Source organism: Biomphalaria glabrata, chromosome 4 (assembly GCF_947242115.1).
Source record: "Biomphalaria glabrata chromosome 4, xgBioGlab47.1, whole genome shotgun sequence".
Lineage (NCBI taxonomy): Eukaryota > Metazoa > Mollusca > Gastropoda > Planorbidae > Biomphalaria > Biomphalaria glabrata.
The window spans coordinates 24,628,368-24,654,613 of record NC_074714.1 but is presented as its reverse complement, the minus strand read 5'-3'; the positions used below and the strand labels follow the sequence as shown (position 1 = coordinate 24,654,613).

At 36.2% G+C, this 26,246-nt stretch overlaps 1 protein-coding gene across 5 annotated transcripts in view; it reads right to left on the bottom strand.

Annotated features, from left to right (window-relative positions):
* Nucleotides 1-2,039: 2,039 nt before the first annotated feature.
* LOC106060719 (collagen alpha-4(VI) chain-like) overlaps nt 2,040-26,246 on the bottom strand; it is a 35,153-nt gene continuing 10,946 nt past the window's right edge. For 3 of the 5 annotated variants that reach the window (XM_056026110.1, XM_056026109.1, XM_056026111.1), the window contains exons 2-9: nt 23,665-23,902; nt 19,252-19,432; nt 17,177-17,318; nt 16,012-17,046; nt 9,989-10,223; nt 8,855-8,999; nt 6,919-7,060; nt 2,040-4,352 (exon numbers count right to left, since the gene is read on the bottom strand). In XM_056026110.1, the coding sequence (XP_055882085.1) occupies nt 4,126-4,352; nt 6,919-7,060; nt 8,855-8,999; nt 9,989-10,223; nt 16,012-17,046; nt 17,177-17,318; nt 19,252-19,432; nt 23,665-23,902 (2,345 nt within the window). In that variant the 3' untranslated portion in view covers nt 2,040-4,125. The remainder of the gene's footprint in view (nt 4,353-6,918; nt 7,061-8,854; nt 9,000-9,988; nt 10,224-16,011; nt 17,047-17,176; nt 17,319-19,251; nt 19,433-23,664; nt 23,903-26,246) is intronic. The other 2 variants (XM_056026113.1, XM_056026112.1) reach the window with 2 other exon arrangements.

The window sequence follows — 26,246 nt, the reverse complement described above, 5'->3', positions numbered from 1 at the left end:
AACAGACGTACGTCGTGGTATCACCACAAATACAAAAGCTAGGGATCTATCGAGCTGTCATCCTCCCTACATTGCTCTATGCCTCAGAAACGTGGACAGTGTACAGAAAACATGCAAAGAAACTGAACCACTTCCACATGACATGTCTAAGAAAAATACTGAATGTCAAATGGCAAGACAAAATACCAGATGCTGAAGTCCTTCGAAGAGCTGATCTGCAAAGCATCTACGCAATCCTGATGCAGTCCCAGCTGCGATGGGCAGGACACGTCTGCAGAATGGAAGACTGCCGCATTCCTTACACGACTCTTGTATGGCAAACTAAGCGAAGGAAAGCGCTCGCAAGGTGGTCAAAGAAAGCGCTTCAGGGACACCCTCAAAGCTTCTCTGAAGGCGTTTAGCATAGACCCAGCCCCCTGGGAAACAAGAGGCACATGACAGAGCTGTGAAAACTGGCGCACAGGTTGCTGAGGAAAAGAGAACAACGCTGGCAGAAGAAAAACGCCAGAGAAGAAAAGCAAGGCCAATGACACTAGCTCCAGCTGGAATAACCTGCCCAGTGTGCAGCCGAACATTCCGGGCTCAAATAGGTCTCACCAGCCACCTCCAGAGGAGGCATAAAACCCCAATGCAAAGCCCTCAGCCCCCTCGATGACAAAGTGGTCATCATCGAACCACGATGGACGAACTATACAAATATAAATGTATATCGACTAAAGTACAAATAAAGAAATGAAAAAAAAAAACAACTTCCGATGAAAAATAGCTATAAAAAACAACAACACATTTTTCCGATGGTCTTAGGCGACCCCTAGCAAATGGTCATTTGACCCCCGAAAGGGTTCGCGACCCATAGGTTGAGAACCCCTGGTGTAGTATATCTATACATTCTCTGAACCAGGATTCTTTCTCGAGGAGAAGATGGGGCCCGGGGGGGGGGGGGGGGAAAGGGTAAAAATGTTCCATTGTTTTGTAATCTAACATTCATTAGTCATAGAGAGAAAAAAATGCTCTCTATGTCATATAAAGGAGGTATTGTCTTTTCTTTTCAATTAAATTTTCAAAATGTTTTTCTTTTTTTTTTTTAAATTAAATTGTACACATATGATTGTACATATATAGGTATGGGCATACAACGTGCTTACTTTTTTTGTTCATTAAACAGGGATGTGTGGCTCTGCATGTCGAGCAGTTCTAATTGTAGGCTACATGTATCGGGCTACTGTTATACATCAGCTGCAATGAATTTCAGAAAAGTGGTACATTCGATTTCATTGTTTAAAATGAGGAAAATTTCTTCTTTTTTTTTTTCGTTGAATTAATTTTTCAAGAGTCTCAGAAGCTGAACCAGAGCCTTGATTTGGGGAATGATTTAGCTGTTGATTTGTCATTTTTCTCTGAAAGCAGTATCCTATATAAAATTAAATCGTTTTCCCCTCGTGTTGAGTTCAGTCACGTGATGTGATGTTCGTAACTTATTTGGGTTCATTCTCCGTTGCACAGGTTAAAGTAGTTTCTATCTAAACGAGTCCTACATAGATGTGCCATCTCCGCAAAGTTACGCCGCTTCTAAGTCTTCTTTCTAATTTTGTGGCGTCTATTTGTCTGTCACTTTTAATGTTAAAAACTAAAAGATAGATTGAAAAGATTTTTTTCCTCATGTTTATAGCGTTTAAAAATATCAGAGAAACTGTTTCTTGACTTGTTTGTGGGCCGCATGCACGTTTTTGTGAAAATACAAAACTTTTTTTTGGTATTATTTCTAGATGTATTTGAACGCTGCGTTCAGAGTTGTATGATGACATTAATAAAGTATTGCAGCTAAAGACATTTTCAATTATAATTACCTGTTTTATTGATCTGAATGTAACGAGTTTGTTTTTTTCAAATTGTTGTTCCAATAGAAGTATTATTATGCAAGTCATTGATGTGAACGAGAAACTGCAGTTGGTATATGGCGTTTCTTTAATAATCGCTACATATTGGCGTTAGTCAGCCAGTGTGACACTCAACAAAACTATTGAAGGAAGACAAAACAGTTTCTTCCACAAGATTTAGCAACACGTTTATTTTTACTACTATGTATAACAATAACAACAAAGAAAACATTGAAATAATTAAATATAAAAACAGCATTGAAGCATTCGAAAACTCACTAAGTAAGTCTACCACCAGTCAACATGCCTTTAACAAATCAAACAACAATAAAGACATCACACTGTGTTCACAAGTACACACAAGTAAACACATCAACATGTCAGTGGCATGTCTTACTCCAATCTTTTTACAATAAACACCTCTAGTCCTGACTTCTCTACATGAAAAAATAGCAACATATACAATCAACCAGCTTATTATAAACATATTAAATATGCATCTTTTTTAAAATTGGAATAAACATGTTTTACAGTTTTCTTTATAATAAATATAAACATTATCGTACACACATTATATGGTAATAAAAAGAGTAGTCACTGAACTAAATATTTCTCATTTTATAAATCTTAATCCTTCGTTTTTTTTGGCCTTTTTAGTCTCTTAGAACACATTTTCAAGTCTGCCTGGTCCTGCGATATGCGCGCTAGACTGTCATTCGGTTGTCTCGATGGTCCCGCTGTCCTGCGGTAGCTTTGGACTAGGAAGTAGATTAGATCATATCTTCAACTCTAAAGGGACATCCAAAACATGTAAAACATACAAACCAGCAAACTCTGAAGCTATATTCTCGAGAGACATTCCCGTCCACTTGTATCACAGGTTAAGGTGACATTTGCTTTGAAGGTAGAGGAGCCAACCATATTTTTGTTTGGTACGCTTTTCTTCCAAAGCAGAAGCCGATGCTTTTTCGCTGTATATAGCTTTCTTGGTGACCATCTCTCTCCATATAGTGCGGTCTAGGGCTATGTCTTCCCAGTAGTCAGCATCAATGTCCACTGTTTTGAGGTTCAGTATGATTTAATTCACACATCGGATGGACACGACCAGTTTTCTTGAGCTAATCGCGAGTTGACCATAAAGGATAACTTTCGGGGTACGATTGTTCTCCATTCAGTGGAGATGGCCAGCCAGCGTAGGCGGCTTTTCCCGAGAATTGTAAAGATGCTGGGAAGACCTGTTGGAGCAAGTATCTCAATGAAATAATTTAGTTTTCTCTCTTGCTTTGCATAGGTTGTTAATGACTCTATACCGTACAGTAGCGTGCTAAAACATATGCCTTGTAGACTTCCAATTTGGTATTATGTAATTAGCTTCCGGTTTTCCCAAAATTTTGGTCTGAGTCTATCATCATTGATAAAACAAAGTAGAAGCCGTACCTGGGATCTACAAATCAAGACGACATGTCCCTAGAGGAGATCAAAAACGCATATGAAAGGCTGCTTCGAACTTCGCTAGTCTAATCCTTTCTGTAATGCAAAGCTACTAAGTCTGACCTATATGAACAAAGAACTTCTAATTCCAACCCTTAAATGATAAATGATTACGCTAAGATTCTTAATACTGTGAATTTACTACGTAATAACTAAGCATAAAGTAGCAACCTAGTAAACGCACACACACACACACACACATATATTTACATGATAGAGATTTAGATTTAGATTTAGATCCTTGTTTTGCGACAATATTTTAGGTTTTACCCGGTGAAGACTTTCGATTTCAAACACAAAAACAAGTTCCCCCCCATTAAATCATAGAGAGCTACTACAAAATAAAGCATAACAATTTGTAATGAAAGGATTAAATAGTAGGCACTTTTATTTCACCTGAATTCTGTTACTGGCTAATTAATGGACCTCATTCACCAATCGTAAACAAACAACATTTAGTCACGTGATAATATTGATAAAGCAATGAAAATACCTGTCACGTGACATCCTGTGTGTATTAAGTAATTTGTATAGAAGAGATAGAGAACCACGTGGCTAAATTTTGTTTGTTTACGATTGGTGAAATGAGATCCATTGTCTATTGAGATCAAGACTTGTATAGATCAAGGTCTTTTTAGTTTTTCTTTCCCCCAGTAACTCGAAATCTACTGCAGTTATTACCGAACAGGCTGATTTCTTTGTAGTGGGGTCTTGTCAAAATCAACTGGTTGCTTAGCAACCATGTAAAGTAGTCAGTTTATGGGTTATCAGCACAGTTTTTGTTTTGTTTTTTGCGGTATAAAGTAGCTAAAGCTACGACGATGGCCAGTGCGGCGACTATAATGGCAATAGATATACCAAGATAAGTCAAGAAAGTGGCATTGTTTACGTCCCCAACTGGCTTATCAGAAAGTTCTATTTCTAGATTCTGGAACGATGTTCTTTGATGAACTGTAACCACCAGGTAGCGCCTTGTTGTTATTCCTTGAAAGTAAAGAAATACATGAAAAATACATGAAACAAAACACTCAAATTAAAAATACCCCCAACCCCCTCACTGTAGCACATACCATACTTTTGGACGCTCTGAAGTATTCGTGATTTCATTTATTATACACTAGACATATGTTACCCGCGACCCGCGGGTCTTTATTTGCGCATTACTGTCGATATAGTCACTGAGAGTGTTTTGTAAACAATTAAACGAAATAATAATTTAATAAGTAAAGCGAATGTGTCAATGTAAAAATAGTGTGAATGAAGCTATCAAATCAGAATAGCTAATAGGCTTAAATCCATGATTTGTTCAAATTAAAACATTTGCTTGTAGGCCTACATATATTTGATTAAAATTTGAGATGAATAGACTTAATTTTGTATGTTCATGTGTTAAAGTATAAAGTAGATCTTTAGGTAGACATAGATCTAAATCTACACTAATCTAGAGTTAAAAATTGGCTTTTATAGAGTTCATTCTGTGTTTGCATGCGTGACCTTTTTTCATGAATGAAAATAGGCCTATCTCAACACGGCTACGCAGCTTTATTTAGCGAACAGCAAACGAATGTATTAAAAATGCTTTAGAAAAACAAATTTGAATGTTAATTTGATTAAAATATGAAATGAATGGACAATAATTAGTATGTTTATGTGTTAAAGCATAAAACTATCTTTGCGAAAAGAAGTTTTATCATCTTAGAGTTCAATAAGAATTTTAGACTTTGGCCTAGGAATAGACTCAGTAGAGAGATGTGTTAATCACTGTTAATGTGTAACCATTTGGTAATGTCTAATGAAAGGATGTTTGCCAGACATTACCCGCGGCCTGTGGGTCTAAGTTTGTGTTTACTAATCTAGTGGTTTGGATTTAGATGTATGTTAAACTTAGCTAATGATCCTTTCAAGTTTTTTCTCTTTCGCTACGAAAATAAAATTAGGTTTGCGAAAATGGGATTACCCGAAGCCGATACATTCATATCTATTAAAAACGAAAAGAGCGATAGCTTTGTTAAATGAATGGGATTATAAAGTGAACAATTAAACGAAATAATTTTTAGTACGCGATTCATGAATGAATATAGATCTAGGCCTATCTCAACTCGGCTTCGCAGCTTTCGCAAATGGATGTAGCTTTAGAAAACCAAATTTGAATGTTTATTTGATCAAAATATGAAATGAATGGACTTTAATTAATATGTTTATGTGTTAAAGTATAAAACTATCAGTGCGAAGAGAAGTTTTATCATCTTAGAGTTGAATTAGAGTTTTAGATCTAGGGATGGGATTATAAAGTAAACAATTAAACGAATTAATTTTTAGTACGCGATTCATTAAGGTATTGTACGAATGTTCGTCAGGAAATCTGTAGTCACAGATATAAGGAACTAATTTATGTAAAAAATGCTTTTGAAACACAAAATTGAAGGTAAATTTTATTATATAATGAAATCAATGGACCTTCTTTTGTATTTTCGTGTGTCAAAGTAAAAAACTATCTTCGCAAAGTGTATTTCTTAAAATTAGATCTAGGTCTAAATCCTTTCAATCTTTTCTATGTCAACACTGTAGACATGGCCTAGATCAATAAAATACTATAGCTGTAATAGAGTCGGACAACTTTATTTTTTTTTTGAGGGTCTTAAGTTTGTTTTAGGGCTACAATACATACACTGCGGTCTAAGTTAGTACCCAAGGAAAATTCCTGCCTAGTTTTATCCAGATTGGTCAAGCGGTTTTGATGTCTATAAGTAACATACATACATACATACATACATACATACATACATACATACATACATACATACATACATACCCCTCACATTCTACTTTATAATATAGATGACATATAACTGAAGTTAAACTGAGTAGTTTTTTTTTAAAGCAATTTACTTATAAAGTCATCCTAAGTTTCTTGCACTAAAAATTCCAAATTTCTCGGGGATTTACTAAAAACTCAAACTATTAAGCAGTGAAGCAAAAATACTTAATAATTAATATAATTATTCACCTACTTAATGCGAGGTTTTGTTCAAGACTATAGATATAATAATAATAATAGTAATAATAACAATACTACTACTACTAATACTAATAATAATAAGAAAAGGATATTTTAAAACAAGTCAGTTTTTGTTTGTTTTTAATCGCCTACGAGTGCTTGGTACCATACATTGAACAATACTCTTCCAATCTATAGGCCTACACGTGCCTTAGTATTTATTCTACCCCCTCCCCACCAATCCCACTTTACGAATGATGTCAAGCAGATCGTTAAAACTACAGAATATTATTTTTTCACTCTTTACAAATCTTTTTACTTTTAAAACTTGATCCCAAGAGTATCTAGGTCAATACACTTGGACAGTTCAGCCAACTTCCATTTCTAATACTTTGTCTTGGTTTTGAGAGACTCAGGATTAATTATTCAGATTGGTCAATAACATGAGATTGATCGAACTATCGAACTGTTTGTTTGGTGAGATGAGGAGAAAGCCTCAATAAAATTGGGATAAAATTGGGATACAAATCTTTTTTTAGATGAAATAATTACCCGACGTTGATGTGGTCATCAAATAGTTGGCAACATCTTTTGGTGAAGTGAAAGAATCAACGATAAATGAAACATTCGAAAGATTTGAAGCCTTCAGCCAGTCTTGAGCGTTTGATATATTTAATACACCAATGGAGTAGATCTGCAATAAAAGACATAGTGTTATATATTTAATACACCAATGGATTAAAACTGCAATAAAAGACATAATGTTATATACTTAATACACCAATGGAGTAAATCTGCAATAAAAGACATAATGTGATATACTTAATACACCAATTGAAAGATTTAACCTAACTATTTGGTGTATCCGATGTACTGTAAATCGGTAGCCTAGTGTTGATTGTTATGTAATAAGAAGGTATGTGACTGGCTCTGTAGAATCCTATTTCTAAGCGCCTTCGCTTGTAGCACATATTCCCAGTTTAGATAGCTTAGTATATGCAGAGTAATATTTTTTTTTAGCTGGCAATTTATTACAATATTTACAAATCCAAATTTTTAAAAAGAAATGTTAAATTTATATTTAGAATTTACTGCTCCTACTTTTGTTGTTGTCCAAAATGGATTTGATGAAACCTTCTTTAGAATACTAGCGCCACGCCGCCATGTAAAACCTTGCACTGACAATAGAGACATCAAACGAAAGACACTGGTATCTTAGTACAAAACTACAGAGATGATCTTTACACAACCTTTATGCTGACGTCTGCTTTCACCTGAACGGGAGTTTAAAATGGCATTGGACGGTTTCGCTTTTGGATTTCAAGAATAACATTTCTCCCCAGAGGGCTCTGTTCGGCACCGTAAATTACAGTTTAAATACATTTATTAGATTATTTTTAAATGGCGTGTTATATCGAACTAAGTGGATAACTGAGTTCACGTTATAAGCAAGGGCTTTCTACCGCCTTCTATTACGAACGCATCCAACTAAGTCTCTGTGTGTGATTAGTCTGACGCCAAGTGTTGTCCCACTCAAAATTCATTACTTCAACATTACTCTCAAAACTTGGATGTTACGTTTCCACGGGGAGAAACAAAAAAAAAAAATAATAACGCTCACTCTCCGATTTAGTCATTTCTTCTTCTTCATCGTTCTCATGTTTATGTTGGAGCGTTCAGATGACTAGACCAATAGATGAGATGAACTGTTGGAGCGTTCAGATGACTAGACCAATAGATGAGATGAACTGTTGGAGCGTTCAGATGACTAGACCAATAGATGAGATGAACTGTTGGAGCGTTCAGATGACTAGACCAATATAGGAGATGAACTGTTGGAGCGTTCAGATGACTAGACCAATATAGGAGATGAACTGTTGGAGTGTTCAGATGACTAGACCAATATAGGAGATGAACTGTTGGAGCGTTCAGATGACTAGACCAATATAGGAGATGAACTGTTGGAGTGTTCAGATGACTAGACCAATATAGGAGATGAACTGTTGGAGTGTTCAGATGACTAGACCAATAGATGAGATGAACTGTTGGAGTGTTCAGATGACTAGACCAATAGATAAGATGAACTGCGCAGTGGTTTCCAAATCAGGGAGCTCTTCAAGTCTCCATATAGTTTTCTCTCTATAGAAGTGTTTTGGGGCAAGTATCTTGTTCGGGCCTCTTGTTAAATAACGCAGTTTTGAAGGACATGGTCAGCATTCGATGGTGACACTTCACATGGGCAGATTTCAATGGTTCCAATTTTGAGCAATTTTGTCGTCTCATTCTGTTGTATGCGGTTCTGATGCGAAAGATAAGATGTTGATCTTGTTGGGATAGCTTATAATAGGCGTCGTCTTTCGTGTGATGCGAATGAGAGCTTGTCCATTTCTCATTTATTCTTTTCACTAGTCAATTAGACATAATTTGCGAGACTACAAACACAAAAAGGAATGCTATGTTTTACAGAACAAACTTTTCCTGGACTAACCTTAGTCTCGTTTATAGTTAAATTTGAGCTGATGAATAGATCGCTCTTTATGAACATTATAATATCAGCTACATCGGATCGATCTCCTTCCAGTACATCCAGTTGTGATATTTGTGAAGACTTATTCAACGTTTGAGACAGAGTTCTGCAAGAGAAAGAAAACAAATGTACAGAAATATAAGTACACTAGCATTACACACATGCTAGTGTATTTGTTCCCAGACTGTATAGGCTATCGTTTATTTTGACCGGAACCCCCCCACTCCCCCCCCTTTTTTTTTGCATCTCCAATAATACTGTCCGCATCTTAACAACGATCCCACTAACTTTTTTTAGCTCTTGAATTCTAGTATCTTACCCACGAATGCTTCTAGTGGTGCCACGTTTCTCCCTCAAATGTTACAGTCTGCGGGCTTTTTCAGTACACAGTCCAAAAATTTGGAACACACTCCCCATTGATCACAGACAGACAACATGAGTCACTTATCTGTTTAAAACTTTTTTTGATTAGTTTGTTAATTTAGCTCTCGAGTTTATGTTTGTAATTTTATCACAGCGCCTTGAGCCTACATTTTGTTTGTTCACAGCGCTATACACATTAAATTATTATTATTATCAAATACTTGTTACTTGAAACTTTTCTTCCTCTCCCCTACCTCCGACAAACAATAAAAAAAGTTAGTCCTACATAAAATCTCTGATTTTACTTTGGTTTCTCAATTCAATGTCGAACTATTAAATATACTCTATATTGCTTTTTGTCCCACCCTCAACCTTGAGGTGTTTTTTTTTCCACCCAGCGGATCGTAACGCTCTCCCACATAGTTTTTGAATTTTCCTTTAAGCCTTTCACATCTCATAGAACAGGTCGAAAGGGGGCACCACTATTAGCAAATTAGTCCACTTTTTACAAATAACATTTTTAATTCGTCAGTCATAGATCTAGACTTTACATAGTGACTTTATCTCGTATAAATATATTAAGAAATTAAACGACCTTTTAATTCAGTCTTAAGAATTTTTTTTTTCATTAGCACCATTGGCAAGCTAAATATAAATCGTGAATTTACTTAGAGCTTTTCAATTATAGCCTACTTTATAAACCTTCAATGAATCTTCAGTGTCTGCACTTACAATTCTTTCATTCTTAACACTTCTTTCAGTTTGTCTTCTTTGTTCGTGCTCTCATTGAGATACGAGGCTATTTGTACTTGATGGGAGTGATACCCCAATGCAACTCGGACCAAGTCGGATGATATTGGCAGTTCTTCTAATAAAGTCTCAGTAAAATTGATATTTGCCATAAAACAATCTTCTCTGACGCTGGTATCCAAAATTATGATCAAGTCCAGCTCTCTTGATCGACCACCTAAAAAAATATAAAAGGGAATCAAGATCCATGGCATGCATAATTGTAATGAGCACACATATTTAAATAGGAAAAGCCATATTGTTAAAGTATAGGTACTACACTAAAATAAATAATAAAATATGTAAGTAGATCTTCCATTTACAATGTAGTACCATGGGTCTAAATGTGCTCGTAAGTCCCTATGGTCACTTTATGTGACTATCAGTTAACGAAAGTGTTATTTGGTCAGTTTTACGACCAATGCTATTTACTCACTAAGTACATCTACAGTGGCGTACTGTTCAGAGATAAATCTAGGGTATTCATAAATATTTGTATGGTAGATTTTCTACTGTAAACACTTCTTCTAGGTACCTCTCCGTACTCTAGAGTTAAACGCTGGCCTCGACCAAGTCACTATGTCTCCCAGTGTGTCGGAAACAATCCCAGTATCAATGAGTTGAGTGATTTGAGTCTTCTCGTTTGATGCACACATTCACTTGCTCTATTGTGTAGCATGTCAACACTCTTAGAGAGTATCTAGCAGCTTCCTTACATATTTTATTACTCTCAAAGAGTATCTAGCAGTTGTCATCACATGCAAAGTTATGTCTATGTAGACATAAGGATTAAAATACTTGATATCCTATTTGCACATTTGACAGATGTAACTAAAATTAATTAAAAGGAAATAATTAAAAAAAAAACAGTTTTAAAATGCCAATAATAGCCCTTACCTAAAATAACAGGTGGTTCATAATACAATTCAACATAGTGACAGAATTGCTATGGGCTACGTTGATTTCATGGCTGATTTACAATTTAAAAAAAGGTTGAACGTGCTACTTTAGTTTGGTAATGTCAAAATGGAAAATTCTCGCCACTTCTGTTAATGTTGTATAAAACCCATTGAAGGATAAATGTATTAGCAGACTAAACAAACCCATAAGCAAAGAGAATAGCCGAGGACAATTATTTTCATTAAAATGACATAACTGGAGGCAGGGAAGAACAACGATATTTCGCTGGAAACCGGATATGCTGTTTGAAAATGTGCATTTAAGTTTACCAGAGAGGGAGAAGATAAAATTTCTAGGCTGTGGAAAAATCTTTCTGTAAGTTTGTCTGGGGGAAAAATTTGACACGTTACCTTTCACAATTTCCATTCTCGGATCAAGTAGAAACTTCTAACAATTATTCATTGTCGATGACAAAATATGAATCAATCAAAACATTAAACAATTAGTAAATCAATTAGTCGTAATTAATCAAATATGTTTTATGTAGAAAATGTACTTAGTTAAGGGGTGATAAGCCTTGTTTAGAGAATTAGGTCGTTCACTAAAAGTTTTAATTTACTACAGACAATAAGACTTTCTCTTTTTATAAGTAATTAATATTGTTGGCCTCTTTCAGTCGTAGAACGACTATGGTTCATCTCGCACACTTCCTCATGTGGCTGTGAAGCCCTATTTTGGTGAGACACTCCCGTCCACAAATAGCGCAGGTCAAGGTGGCTTTTGCTTGAGTGGTAGAGGAGCCAGCCATTTTTCGTATGGTACGTTTTTCTTACTGAGCTGAGACCCATGTTCTTTCACTGTCCATAGCTTTCTTGGACACTGTCTCTCTCCATCTGGTGCGGTCTAGAGCTATGTCTTCCCAATGGTCAGTATTGATGTTCACTGATTTGAGGTCCCGTTTTATTACATCTATGTAACGGAGGTGGGGGCGATCAGTTTTTCTTGAGCCAGTCGCGAGTTGTCCGTAGAGGATGACTTTCGGGATGCGATTGTCCTCCATCCGGCGAACATGTCCAAGCCAGCGCAAGCGGCGTTGTCTGAGGGCTGTAAAGATGCTGGGAATACCTGTTCGCACAAGGATCTCAGTATTGCACACTTTTTCTTTCCATGTGATTTTCAAGATCCTACGGAGACATCACAAATGGAATGAGTTAAGTTTTCTCTCTTGCTTTGCGTAGGTGGTCAATGATTCACTGCCATACAGTAGTGTATTCATAATAGCTCAGTGGCTAACGTGCTGGTCTTCCATTAAGGAGGCCTGAGACTTCGAGCTCGTAGTCAGACTTAAGAAAAAAAAACTTTTGAAAAGGCAGTACGTAAAAATCCCAGTTATTCCCCCCCCCCCCCATCTGGTTCACAAAAGTGATTGGACCATAGTAAAGAGAGCATGCTGCAAGCATGAAACTTTCGCTAAACAAAAACAATTAATACAAATATTTCCGATCGCTTAAATTTGTTATTGTTTGTCTACATTCTACATCTATTAAAAAGTACGAATGATTAAGAAATCGATGCAATTTAAACTTTGTTTTGAAAAAACAACTAATTTTATATTTTACTTGTTAGTTTCTGACTTCAAAGCTCGGACCGTGGTTCATCGATGACACCAAAAAGTCCTTAGGTTAAGTGTTTGCGATATTCAAAATGATAGGCCGATTACACAAGTGGAAATGAAGTTGCAAATAGATGCCAGAAGATTGCATTGAAAGTTTTTTTCAGTAAATAACATAAAGTGTTTAGTCCATTGTGTGAGTAATTAGTCCATATTGTTGTTTAATCAAGTGTGTGAGTAATTAGTCAATATTGTTGTTTAGTCAATTGTGTGAGTAATTAGTCCATATTGTTGTTTAGTCAAGTGTGTGAGTAATTAGTCCATATTGTTGTTTAGTCCATTGTGTGAGTAATTAGTCCATATTGTTGTTTTGTCAATTGTGTGAGTAATTAGTCCATATTGTTGTTTAGTCAAGTGTGTGAGTAATTAGTCCATATTGTTGTTTAGTCAAGTGTGTGAGTAATTAGTCAATATGTTGTTTAGATAATGTTGCCGTTTATTCGATTTTGCTGTTTAGTCAATTCTGCTGTTTAGTGAATTTTGTACTTGTTTAATCAGTTGTTTAGAGTGTTTTGTCAAGTGTGTTGAGTGTTTAGTCGGTTATGTTAGTGTTTAATCAAATGTGTTGAACGTTAATCATCGCGTTGAGTGTTAGTCAGTTGTATTGAGTGTTTAGTCAGTTGTGCTAAGTGTTTAATCACTTATGTCAACTGTTGAATCAGTTGTGTTGAGTGTTTAGACAGTTGTGTTAAATGTTAATTCAGCTGTTCTGAATGTGTATTAAATTGTTTTTTTTATGCAATGGGCTTGTTGTGCTGTTTAGTCCATTGTGTTGAGTATTTAGCCCATTGTGTTGAGTATTTAGTCCATTGTGTTGAGTATTTAGCCCATTGTGTTGAGTATTTAGTCCATTGTATTGAGTATTTAGTCCATTGTGTTGAGTATTTAGTCCATTGTGTTGAGTATTTAGCCCATTGTGTTGAGTATTTAGTCCATGTTTCTGTCAAGTCGCTTGTGTTGAGTATTTAGTCCATTGTGTTGAGTATTTAGTCCATTGTGTTGAGTATTTAGTCCATTGTGTTGAGTATTTAGTCCATTGTGTTGAGTATTTAGTCAATGTTTCTGTCAAGTCGCTTGTGTTGAGTATTTAGTCCATTGTGTTGAGTATTTAGTCCATTGTGTTGAGTATTTAGTCCATTGTGTTGAGTATTTAGTCCATTGTCTTGAGTATTTAGCCCATTGTGTTGAGTATTTAGTCCATTGTGTTGAGTATTTAGTCCATTGTGTTGAGTATTTAGTCCGTTGTGTTGAGTATTTAGTCCATGTTTCTGTCAAGTCGCTTGTGTTGAGTATTTAGTCCATTGTGTTGAGTATTTAGTCCATTGTGTTGAGTATTTAGTCCATTGTGTTGAGTATTTAGTCCATTGTGTTGAGTATTTAGTCCATTGTGCTGAAAGTTTAATTGTCCACGTTGAGTGTTTGATTGCTTTTAATATTGAGTTGATTTCATAAAGCTTGGACCCGACTGCATTCACTGATCAGTTGAATATAATTTAGTTGTCAACTGAGCATCTAGTGGCCAGTTTATCATATTGTTACAATTCTGGTGATGATGCGGATAGTGGTAATTGAGTGTGTGTAGCCAGCTGACACAATTAACACAGAACAGCGCTAGTGATGACACGACAACGTTTTGGGAAGGATTTGTGATGTGAACAGTACTCAGGCCAATCATGTCAGATATAGTCATGTGATCAACCAGAATGGTCGAGCGACGTTCCGTCAGTTTCTAGAAGGTCTTCGGGGGACCCTATATAAAAAGCGAAGGTGTCACAGTCAAGACGACTTGGTCCAGTTCAGTGTGGTGATTTGGTTCTGCACGTCAGATTACAATGGTTCGGTGTGGTGATTTGGTTCTGTACGTCAGATTACAATGGTTCGGTGTGGTGATTTGGTTCTGTACGTCAGATTACAATGGTTCGGTGTGGTGATTTGGTTCTGTACGTCAGATTACAATGGTTCGGTGTGGAGTAGAGTCAAGACAATTCGCGAGTAGGAGGCGAAGTCTTGATCATGACCTACGATCACGACCGATACAACGAGTCCAGTGCGTGAATTCAGTCCTAAGCAGTTGAGCCCAGTGCACGTCCGGGGATAGAGGAGTGGGCAGTACAGAGTTGATACGGTGGTACGGTTGTTTACGGTGAAGCATTTGCACACCCGCTGTTACATGTTGCCAATTGTACAGTATTGGTTTTGATTTATTGGGCATTAAAAGTTAGGCTTTTTTTTTTAGCTCAGAGTTGTCAAGTTCTTTGAGTTGGCAGTGTCATGTAGTGCAGTTTACAGAGAGCTTGGATAGTGAGAGTCGTTAAAATATTGTGTGGTCAGGTCAATGAAGAGCCGATAGAGTTGAGAGGACAGATGATTGATTTGATTGTCTACAGATTAAACTGAATGTTTCAATGCTTGTTTTGCTGTCACCGGTTTCTATTGTCCAGTCAGTTAATTGTAAAGGCTAATCATTTCAATGTATAGACTTATAAATCAAGGGAATCTTAGTTGTACAATGATTAGCTGTCCAATGAATTGATTAGAGAGAATGATAAGCAGGTCATGTGATTAGACTAATTTGATTGACGTTTACTTCAATATTAAATTTTCTTGGTAACCTATTCATGTTCTGTCATTGGTTGGTCTTGTCAGAAGTTAAACATTTTTTTTATTTGTGATAAAAGTAATTGGTCAAGACGCAACAGTAGCCAACACACTTTTGACATTGAAATCAAGTTTCTACTTAGTAATTGAAATCAGTTGCAATTCCATTATCTATGTTAATTACTAGAGGGCATGAGTAAGGTGGGTCTGTGGGTCTGTGGCTGTGGGTCTGTGGTGTGGGTCTGTGGGTCTGTGGTGTGGGTCTGTGGCTGTGGGTCTGTGGCTGTGGGTCTGTGGGTCTGTGGCTGTGGGTCTGTGGGTCTGTGGCTGTGGGTCTGTGGCTGTGGGTCTGTGGGTCTGGTTTTTTTTAAATATCATGTTTGCACTAACTCGGATGTTTTTTTTGTCTGTTGGACTCAAATGTAAATTTCTTGAAGCTCAACACATTCGTTCAAACCATATACAGCCGATGTTCTTACATTGAAGGGTGGATCCAAAATGTTTATGTTGATTTCTTTTGTATTGAGCACCATGTGAGCAGCTTCCACCTCACCTGCTTGGAAGGCAAACTATAGGCCATCATTCTAGGATAAGCAAAGTACTTAAACTTTTATCTCTAGTCTGGAAGATGTATTATTCATGGATTAGCCATTCTGAATAGTACTATCGGCTTGTTTTCTCTCGTCATTTGATTGTCTCCTAATCATGTGATGTTGGTTTTAAGTATGAACGTTTTATTGTGCCGTTAAAAGCTTCGTCTAATGTCAATTTCATACATTTGTTCTTATATTCTTACCGGCCAATGTCCTTGTAGAGCTTGAGTAGACTGCACGATCAGTCAATCGAGTCGTTGGACTATTCAAATAGACCTTCTGATCATTGGATTGTGTCATATAATCTTTGGAGTCTGTCGTATAATGATTTGAACGTGTTATATAATAATTACTTGAATATGCCATACGATTACTTGATTTTGTCGTCTGAATATTTGAATGAGTCGTCAGACCACTTGATTGTGTCGCCAGACCACTTGATTGTGTGGTCAGACTACTTGATTGTGTGGTCAGACTACTTGATTGTGTAGACACACTACTTGATTGTGTCGCCAAATCAATTGATTGTGTATTTAAAAAAAATCGTCGTCTCGTCTGATATGTCTGCCTTGCTTGATTAACCGCGTATGTCGTCAGTTTTCTGGAATATATCATTTGATAATTGGAGTGTGTTGTCTGATTATTGGAAAGCTTCTTATAATTTCTTGAGTTTGTTATACGTTTTCTTGATTTTGTCGTCTGAATATAGGATTGTGTCGTCAGACCTCTTGATTGCGCATTCGAATATCTTTGTCGTGTGGCCAGATAACTTGGTTGTCTTACTTGATCCCTTGAAGCACTTGGGCGCCTCGTTGAAACACTTGAGTATGTCGTCTGATCACGTGAGCGTGTCAGTTTATTATTTGAGTGTGCTGTATGATCACTTGAGTGCCGTGTTGGCTCACTTGAGTGCATTGTTTGCGTCTTATCATTTAATTGTGTCGTCTGATCATTGGATTGTATGGTGGGATATTTAATTTGTACTGTAATTTGATCTGTTGGTCTGTTCTGATCACCTAGTTGTGTCGTCTGTTTACTAAAGTGTGTCGTCTGGGCTCTTGATGGTGTCGTTGAATCACTTAAGTGTGTCGTCTGATCACTTAAATGGGTCGTCTGAGCGCTTGAATATGTCGTTGAATAATTCGATTGTGTCGTATGATCACTTAAGTGTGTTGACTGATCACCTAATTCTGTCGTCTGTTCATTAAATGGTTCGGTCGGATCCAAAACAGATCCCCCTGAAATAAAGCAACAACAATTGATCTAGAGTGAAAGATGCAATTATATTTGGTATCTAAAATCTAAAATTGATTCAACGACTGTTTTTTCTTTCAGTACAATGTACTTTATCTTAATTAGTTTCTCTACCTGAACATGTGACGCTAGTCATGGGCGCTATAATCTCAGCTAAGTTCTCAAAGGACTCAAGGATCAAAGACAAATCATTGCTTGTTGCTATAGCTTCTAATTCCTCATCGTCTATCTCTGAACCAATACCAAGTGTAAAGATCTGAGCAAACAAAAACATGGATGAACAAAGTTGCGCCAAACATCTGAATATCAATAGCTTAATAATCTCTGCTGACATTTCTAGACGTCCAGCAATGTCAAAAAGCCTTTCTTTTATTCCGACTATTACTTCACACTTTCTTCGGGGGGGGGGTAACAAGTAAAAATTTAACCAAATACTTCAAAAACGTAGTCCTGTTTTTTTACAACAACCCTTGTAAGAGCGATTAGTTTGTGAATACCTAAGGAATGATCGATACACAATTTTCTCTCCCCCCCCTGGTTAAAAGAATGTGAAATGTACTTAGAGTTTAGACACTTCTGACCCGCCTATAGATCCAGACTTACAAGGCGGTACTCAGAATGTTCTTGAACGTCTATTTCCTTATCAAGATTCCACTCAACATACTGACCTGCCTTTTCGAGATCAAGTTTTGAAGACCAAATTAATTTTAGAATATAATAGTTCACCGTAATTTCACCGTTATAATTGTTCAAATAATAATAAAAAAGAAATACATTTAAATTTGTCTAGAGAACAAGAACTATTGATCCTGAACGTGTATTTCCGAATGTAGGCATTATTCATTCCAAAGTTTAATCAATTAATGTTGAGAGATATTTTAGGCAGTCTTCAAGGTCTAGATCTAAAAGCCAATCATTAGAATATTTAGTAGATTTATACATTCGTCTAACCAGGATTTTCTCTCGCGGGAGAAGGAAAGGTCGGATGTGGTGGGCAGAGCCGGATTTAAGTATGTGTACACCCTGGGCACCATCAGTGTGGCTCGGGAGCGGAGTTACAACAATGTATATATATACTAGTCGACCGGCGGCGTAGCATACGCAGCTATTTTGCAGGGCCGGCCTTAGGTGACTGCAGTGGGCTCCGCACTTATGCAACCGCAGTGAGCCTGCACTTTCATAGGACCCGCGCTAATTCTAGGTGTATACATTAATAAATAAAACCACTGTATAACTTATAACAGATTTCCCGCTGCCTCCTGTCGATTTACCAGGAGCTCCTGGAAATCTCCTGAAATTGCAAAATATACGAAAAAGTCCTAGAAATATCCGGAAATTATTAAAATCTTTAGAAAACTCATATGAATCTCCTGAAATATATAGACAAAAATTGACATTTTTGGGGTGTCATTCAATAAGGAAAATGCCAATCCTACGCGCGATAAGAAAAAACGGCATTATCGCATAATTGTTTAATCTGGTGAAAGAAGCTTCTCGCGCCTCAAACTAATAAAGTATTACTTTAGTTCAACAATTCTCGTAGGTAGATTGAAACATTTGATCGTTGTTGCTATTGAACGTGATCTATGTAGGAAATAAATAGTTCATGATACACTGTATGACTTAGCTTATAAAAACAAGTCTGTCTTTCCTAAGTAGTCGTTGTTAAAAAGGAACAGAAGTGACGTCTTAGCTTTGTTAGTTAAGTCGTTGTTAAGTGACAGAAGTGACGTCGTAGCTTTGTTAGTTAAGTCGTTGTTAAGTGACAGAAGTGACGTCTTAGCTTTGTTAGTTAAGTCGTTGTTAAAAAGTGACGGAAGTGACGTCTTAGCTTTGTTAGTTAAGTCGTTGTTAAGTGACAGAAGTGACGTCGTAGCTTTGTTAGTTAAGTCGTTGTTAAGTGACAGAAGTGACGTCGTAGCTTTGTTAGTTAAGTCGTTGTTAAGTGACAGAAGTGACGTCGTAGCTTTGTTAGTTAAGTCGTTGTTAAAAAGTGACGGAAGTGACGTCGTGGCTTTGTTAGTTAAGTCGTTGTTAAGTTACAGAAGTGACGTCGTGGCTTTGTTAGTTAAGTCGTTGTTAAAAAGTGACGGAAGTGACGTCGTGGCTTTGTTAGTTAAGTCGTTATTAAGTGACAGAAGTGACGTCGTAGCTTGCTGGTTAAGTCTATATCACATTCAAACATTTACCTTCAAATTATTTCTATTTTTAAGCTTCACACTTTGATTCTTTGTGCTGGATTTATTTGAGGATTCGCCGTCTGTTATGAGCACAACTAGATCGGATACATTCGAGCGGTCCCCTCTTTCTGGACTTAGGACCTCCTCGTTTGTTAATTCTAGAGCCAAGTCCGTATACGTGGATCCCTCACTGCACAAATACATTGAGAGAATTAACTTAATAAATGAACGTAGTAGTATCTTTGATGCAGTCAATTAGTCAATCTACATATCAGTGTGTGTGTGTCTATCTAAGCTATTTTACGATTGCATGATATATGGAACAATATATACAACACTAGAAACTGAAAGTTTACAAAGAGAACTATATCTATTATAGAAATGGGAATCACATCAGAGTATGTCTTTACACCCAGAAAAATGACAGTTATTAATAGTAACAAAAAAAAAACAAAAAAAAAAAAAAAAACAACATCAACTAAAACAAACAATTACCACATATGTTATTATTGGTAAACCAGATGCACAGACAAACAAGCAAAATGTAAGAAATCCTTTAAAAAAACAAAAAAAAAAAAACAAAGCTTATCTAAAGGTGAGGAACTCCTTCCTTAAAAACTATATCTACAAATAATGTACAAGCCATTTCCCTTATTCAATTATAGATCCATGATCAAACAAAATAATTAATAAATAATAATTAATTGAGTTATGGACTATTTTAGTTTATTGATTCGTGTTTTGTTAGGTACAAAAAAAATTGTTTAAAGAATCAATGTCATCAATGTGTAATGGAAAAAATGCGTCAACAATTATAAAGGGGACTAAACCCATTAAATTAAGCCGTATCTATGAATGCTGATGTAATAGTTTCCCTTTTTGCTATTAAACAAAATAATTAATTACTTTTTAAAAATTGATTAATGTCTTGTCTAGGTCAATGAATGTTGAAACGAAGTTTCAACTTGATCCGAGAATGGGTATGGAAGAAATAACGTGTGCACACTTTTTACCAGACAGACAGACAGAGTTGATTCCAAATACCCAGATAAATGAAAAGTATTATGGAATCCCATATTGATGAAGTTATTAAAAATCTGCGTTAGGATTTAATAAAAAAGAAATTTCTAAAATTAAATAAGAACATTAAATTTTTTTTTAACCTTGGTTAGGCCAATAATAAAATATGCATCTTTTCTTTGGGACCCCTTAACTCATGAAAATATCTTATCTTATCTTATATAATACAGACGTTACTTCAAAAAAGAAGATGATTACGTCCTACGCGTCATGCATTTAGTCATGCATATTAACCAATTAAGAATATTAAGAAACTAGGACAGTCACAAAATAGAGCAGTGAGATTCATAACAAACGACATTCACATTTGATTAGAGTAACGCCGTTAGTAAATCATTCAATTTAGTGACCTTTCAGGATAGAAAACTTAAAAGTTAGCAGAAATATTAAATTCGATAATAGGCTGACAATGTTTTTAAAAATGTGAACAACAATACCAAGAAATTATCTAAAATCTCTCTTCTGATATTACATTTAGTATTTATGCCTAAAGGTCTAAAAGTCTCTGTATCGATTATAAGTTATTTAATTTGTTTTCAAGTTTAAGGTAACGCATAATAATTCCTTGAATTTCTATTACTTTAGAGAAAAAGAGGCTTATATATGCTTTCCCAATAGGCGGATTTGATGGGTGTCATCTATAATAATAATAATAATCTTTATTGGCCGTAAGGAAATTTATCTTACAATTTGTGCATTACACCAAACAAAACATTATAACTATAAAAACCAAAATGTACATTCACACCAGACTCACTTATAATTCACATGTGACAAAGTTTATACCAGATTGTTTGTATTTAATGAATTGATTGCCAGGGGAACAAAAGAGTGTTTGTGTCTGTTTGTCTTTGCTATCGGTGTCTTGTATCTCTTTTGTAATGGTAAAATAACAAAATCCTGACCCAAAGGTGATTTTTTTTTGCTAGACTGTTTTAGCTTTTTTATGGATGTTTGTCTCAAACAGCTGCCCAAATGTGTTTTTTTTTCCAATTGTTTTACCAGCAGCTTTTAGGATGCAGCATTGTGATGACACAAACTCTCTTTGTGTTCTGTTTTTGTTTTCTGTTATACTTCATACTTGAGCTCACATGAAATCTGTAGTTACGTAACTATCAAGCAACTAGTTAGAGTCATCTACATAGCGTTAAGGAACAAGTAACAACATCAAGTAGAACAAGTAACAACATCAAGTAGAACAAGTAACAACATCAAATAAAACAGGTAACAACATCAAGTAAAACAAGTAACAACATCAAGTAAAACAAGTAACAACATCAAGTAAAACAAGTAACAACATCAAGTAAAACAAGTAACAACATCAAGTAGAACAAGTAACAACATCAAGTAGAACAAGTAACAACATCAAGTAGAACAAGTAACAACATCAAGTAGAACAAGTAACAACATCAAGTAGAACAAGTAACAACATCAAGTAAAACAAGTAACAAAATCAAGTAAAACAAGTAACAACATCAAGTAAAACAAGTAACAAAATCAAGTAGAACAAGTAACAACATCAAATAAAACAAGTAACAACATCAAGTAAAACAAGTAACAACATCAAGTAGAACAAGTAACAACATCAAGTAAAACAAGTAACAACATCAAGTAAAACAAGTAACAACATCAAGTAAAACAAGTAACAACATCAAGTAAAAAGGGTAACAACATCAAGTAAAACAAGTAACAAAATCAAGTAGAACAAGTAAAAACATCAAGTAGAACAAGTAACAACATCAAGTAAAACAAGTAACAAAATCAAGTAGAACAAGTAACAACATCAAATAAAACAAGTAACAAAATCAAGTAGAACAAGTAACAACATCAAATAAAACAAGTAACAACATCAAGTAAAACAAGTAACAACATCAAGTAAAACAAGTAACAAAATCAAGTAGAACAAGTAACAACATCAAATAAAACAAGTAACAACATCAAGTAAAACAAGTAACAACATCAAGTAAAACAAGTAACAACATCAAGTAAAACAAGTAACAACATCAAGTAAAACAAGTAACAACATCAAGTAGAACAAGTAACAACATCAAATAAAACAAGTAACAACATCAAGTAAAACAAGTAACAACATCAAGTAAAACAAGTAACAACATCAAGTAAAACAAGTAACAACATCAAGTAAAACAAGTAACAACATCAAGTAAAACAAGTAACAACATCAAGTAAAACAAGTAACAACATCAAGTAGAACAAGTAACAACATCAAGTAGAACAAGTAAAAACATCAAGTAGAACAAGTAACAACATCAAGTAGAACAAGTAACAACATCAAGTAGAACAAGTAACAACATCAAGTAGAACAAGTAACAACATCAAGTAGAACAAGTAACAACATCAAGTAGAACAAGTAACAACATCAAGTAGAACAAGTAACAACATCAAGTAGAACAAGTAACAACATCAAGTAGAACAAGTAACAAAATTACATAGAACCGTAACACCATGTATTAATCACAAATGTGTTAAATATAAAACTTTCCGTAACTCGTAACAGAGAGCCATGCGATTAATGTAAGAAGAAAACATATAAATAATTTGTTTAAATAAAAAGCTTATATAAAGTGTAGTTGTATCAATTAGTTTGGATCAGTCATGTCATTAATTTTGTAATAGATCTTGACTATTCTAGACTAAAAATAATAAATTTGTGCAATTACAAATATTTTTACAAATTGTTTTTGTTTAGCGCAATATCCTGCTTTTAGGTTTCTCACTACGCTATGCTTCAATTACTTGCATGGACCAGTCGGGAAAGGGGCGGGGAGGTTATCAGGGTCAATGTTACCTGATCGCTTTTGAAATGCATTTATAAAACAACAAACATTTGAACGACCTGATTTTGAACTAGAGGACTAAAGCCTCCTCACGCTAATACACTAACCATCGCGCCGTTGTAGTGCTTATGAAAACAGAAGGTTTTATAGTTATTTATTGTTAGTTTCAAATTTTTCTCTCTACCAAGTATAAAGGGGACTAATTCAACTTATACCACCACATCTGTCAATTACATTTTCTTTCCCTTGTTTGACAAACCAAACAAAATATTTCATCACAGAAACCAATAGTTGATTAACTAACTGTTTTTAAAATTTATTTTTGTTTTGTCAGGTAAAAGAAATAATTAAACAAATTTTCAGCTTGATCCGAAATTGGGTGTGGGAGAAATTACGTGTAAAAATTTTTACCAGACAGACAGAAAGACAGCTTTGTAAAAATAGACCAACTAACTTGTCAATCACCGCTGCTTACATATGTAAAGCTTGAGCCGTATCGTATGAATAGGTAAATATGGTTCCCTCCTGACCTATGTTGTTCACTTACATGTATTGAATACTACCCACAGCCTTGAGTTTCTCCTGTTTCTCCATATCGTCGTTAAGATACGAGACAACTTGAGCTTTGTCAGAGTAACGAAGGAGCGCCACTCTCACAGAGTCTGGGGCTATTGATAAATTGGCCACGACCCCCTCTAAGAAAAAAATACATTTCTGGAAATTTTTCTCGCCAACACTCTTGGACGTGTCCAATATAACGACCAGGTCAAGCTGCTCCACACAGACTGTAACAAAATAAAATGTTAGTGTGAAGCTTTTGAGCTTCACGCATTTTATAACAATATACGTGAAACGAAACAGAGAGAAGAGGGTTAGAATGAGAAAGAAAGAGATACAAGAGTAACAGTCAAGTCAAGTTCCCCTTTCAGACCTTGCGATCTATAGGGCAGATGATGTAAAAGTCATCCGTTAATGTGGCCAATGGTTTACGAGGATGTCATGTGGCCATCACAACGACCAACCGTCTTTGCTTGGAAGCAAACCTCTTTACCACTCAGCGAGAGACAATAGAGGGAGAGAGAAACAGAAGAAACAGGAGAGGACAGGAGATAGAGAAAGAAAGAGAGAGAAAGGCAAAGACATGTGTGAGAGAAAAATAGAGAGAAAGAGAAACAGGAAAGAGAGAGAGATAGAAAGAAAGAGAGAAAAGAAGAGAGAGAAACTAAGTGAAAGAAAGAAGGAGAAAGACAGGAGAGAGAGAAAGACATAGAAAGAGAGAGAAACAGGAGATAAAGAAAGAGATAAAGAGATAAAAAAAGAAGAAAGGAAGAAAGAGACATGATAGAGAAAAATAAAAAGAGAGTAGAAGAAAGAGAAAAAGAAAAATAGGAGAGAGAAAAAGGAGATAGACAGTAAAGAGAGAGAGAAACTGAGTGAGAGGTAAAGATGTAGTGAGAGATGGAGGAAAGAGAGAGAGAGACAGAGAGAGAGAGACAGGACATAGAGAGAGAGAAAGAGAGAGAGAGAGAGACTGGAAATATATAGAGAGAGCAGTGAATAGTTTTCCTGGTTGATGCCTTTGTTGAAAATCCCCCCTCCTCTGTTTTATCCAGCCAATAAGCTTTATTTAATGATTGCTATAGCGCCACGGCTCTTTCACATGTAGTAGTTAGTGGTTAGTGCTTCTGATTGTTAAATAATTGTTGTTGGTTTAAATCTTTCATTAGACACCTCATTTCATTTTCATATGTATGAACCCAAAATAAAACAGTTTGTACATACTTTTATACTAATCATGTTCGACTTATAATAGATGTACCAGTAACTCAGAATTAACAAACTAAACCCTAGAACCATGGGCGTAGCCTGGAATTTTTTTCCAAGGGTGTGTTTTTTTTATATTTCTTCCCTTCCCCCTCATATATATATATTGTTACGATCTTCTCTATCAGGCCTTCTGCAAACACTGCCCAACAACACAACACATCTAAAACATCAACTTGACAACAAGAGCTTCAAGTAACAAAGTGGCGATTTAATGACAAATACATCAAAAGCCAATACAACACAATTGACTACACCAAATTCAAATGCTTTCTTGTACAATAGGCTCCCTACTAAACACTACAAGTCCTTTTCTGTCTACTTCTAGACTCGTACAGCTACATTTTCAAGGACTCACAAGGTACCATGACACAGTCCCGACGCCTTGCTGTCCTGGACTCTACTGCCTAGTGTTACACACTGTGCCTCTTCCTTGAAGGCTTTCGGTCACATGACCACAACATGGGTCATATTTGCGTGAACTAGCAGTACTGTCCCTTGTTCAACAGCCGTTGACCCGTTGACCTGTGTGATGGGCCTGAGTCGAGTGTATCAGGAGCCGCACATACATCAACCCTTTCGGTCCGCCACTGGAGTTACAACATTACCCCCTTCTTAGATTTGTCCGTCCCGGACAAAATCTACCTCACGACATGGGCTGTGGAGGTTTATCGATGCATTTGGGGGTCTATCTGTGGGAGCGGCAGTGGGCCTGTATTGCCATCTCGATGGGGTCATCTGCGTTGCTGCCTGTACATGTCTTTTTCTTCTGCACCAGTTGGTCGTCCTTTGGTTGAAAGGACGTCTTGTACCTGGTCTGGCCTTTCTGTCAGTCGCCGCTGATCGCAGCCTCGTGGCAAGTAACGAAGCACTAAATGTCCTGGTAGGGGTAATCAAGATTGCTGCTCTTACACGTTGTTCAAGCAGGCTTTCTCGATGCACCGTAGTCCCCAGGAGGCCAGGTTTTCAAACACGTCATAATCTGCAAGCAAGTCTGGAAGACATATCTGTGGGGCACTTGGGCAACGTCCTGTGTGCACAAGTCCATCTACAGCACCACCATCAGCGCTTCTCTTGCTGATACTGGTATCAGGACAAACGTTGGTTTGGTCAAGACTTTGTTGATAAGTCTTTCGGTGCTCGCACTTTCCCTGCGAGGCGGCCCCGTCAGCACAGTTCTTGTTGAATGCCTGGGTGCAGGCAAGAATCACGTTGACATGATCATATCTGTGCTCATCGTTGTCACAGCAAACGTTAGGCTTCTTGTCGTGGGAACCAATCGACTCGTCTTTGCTCTGCATGGTA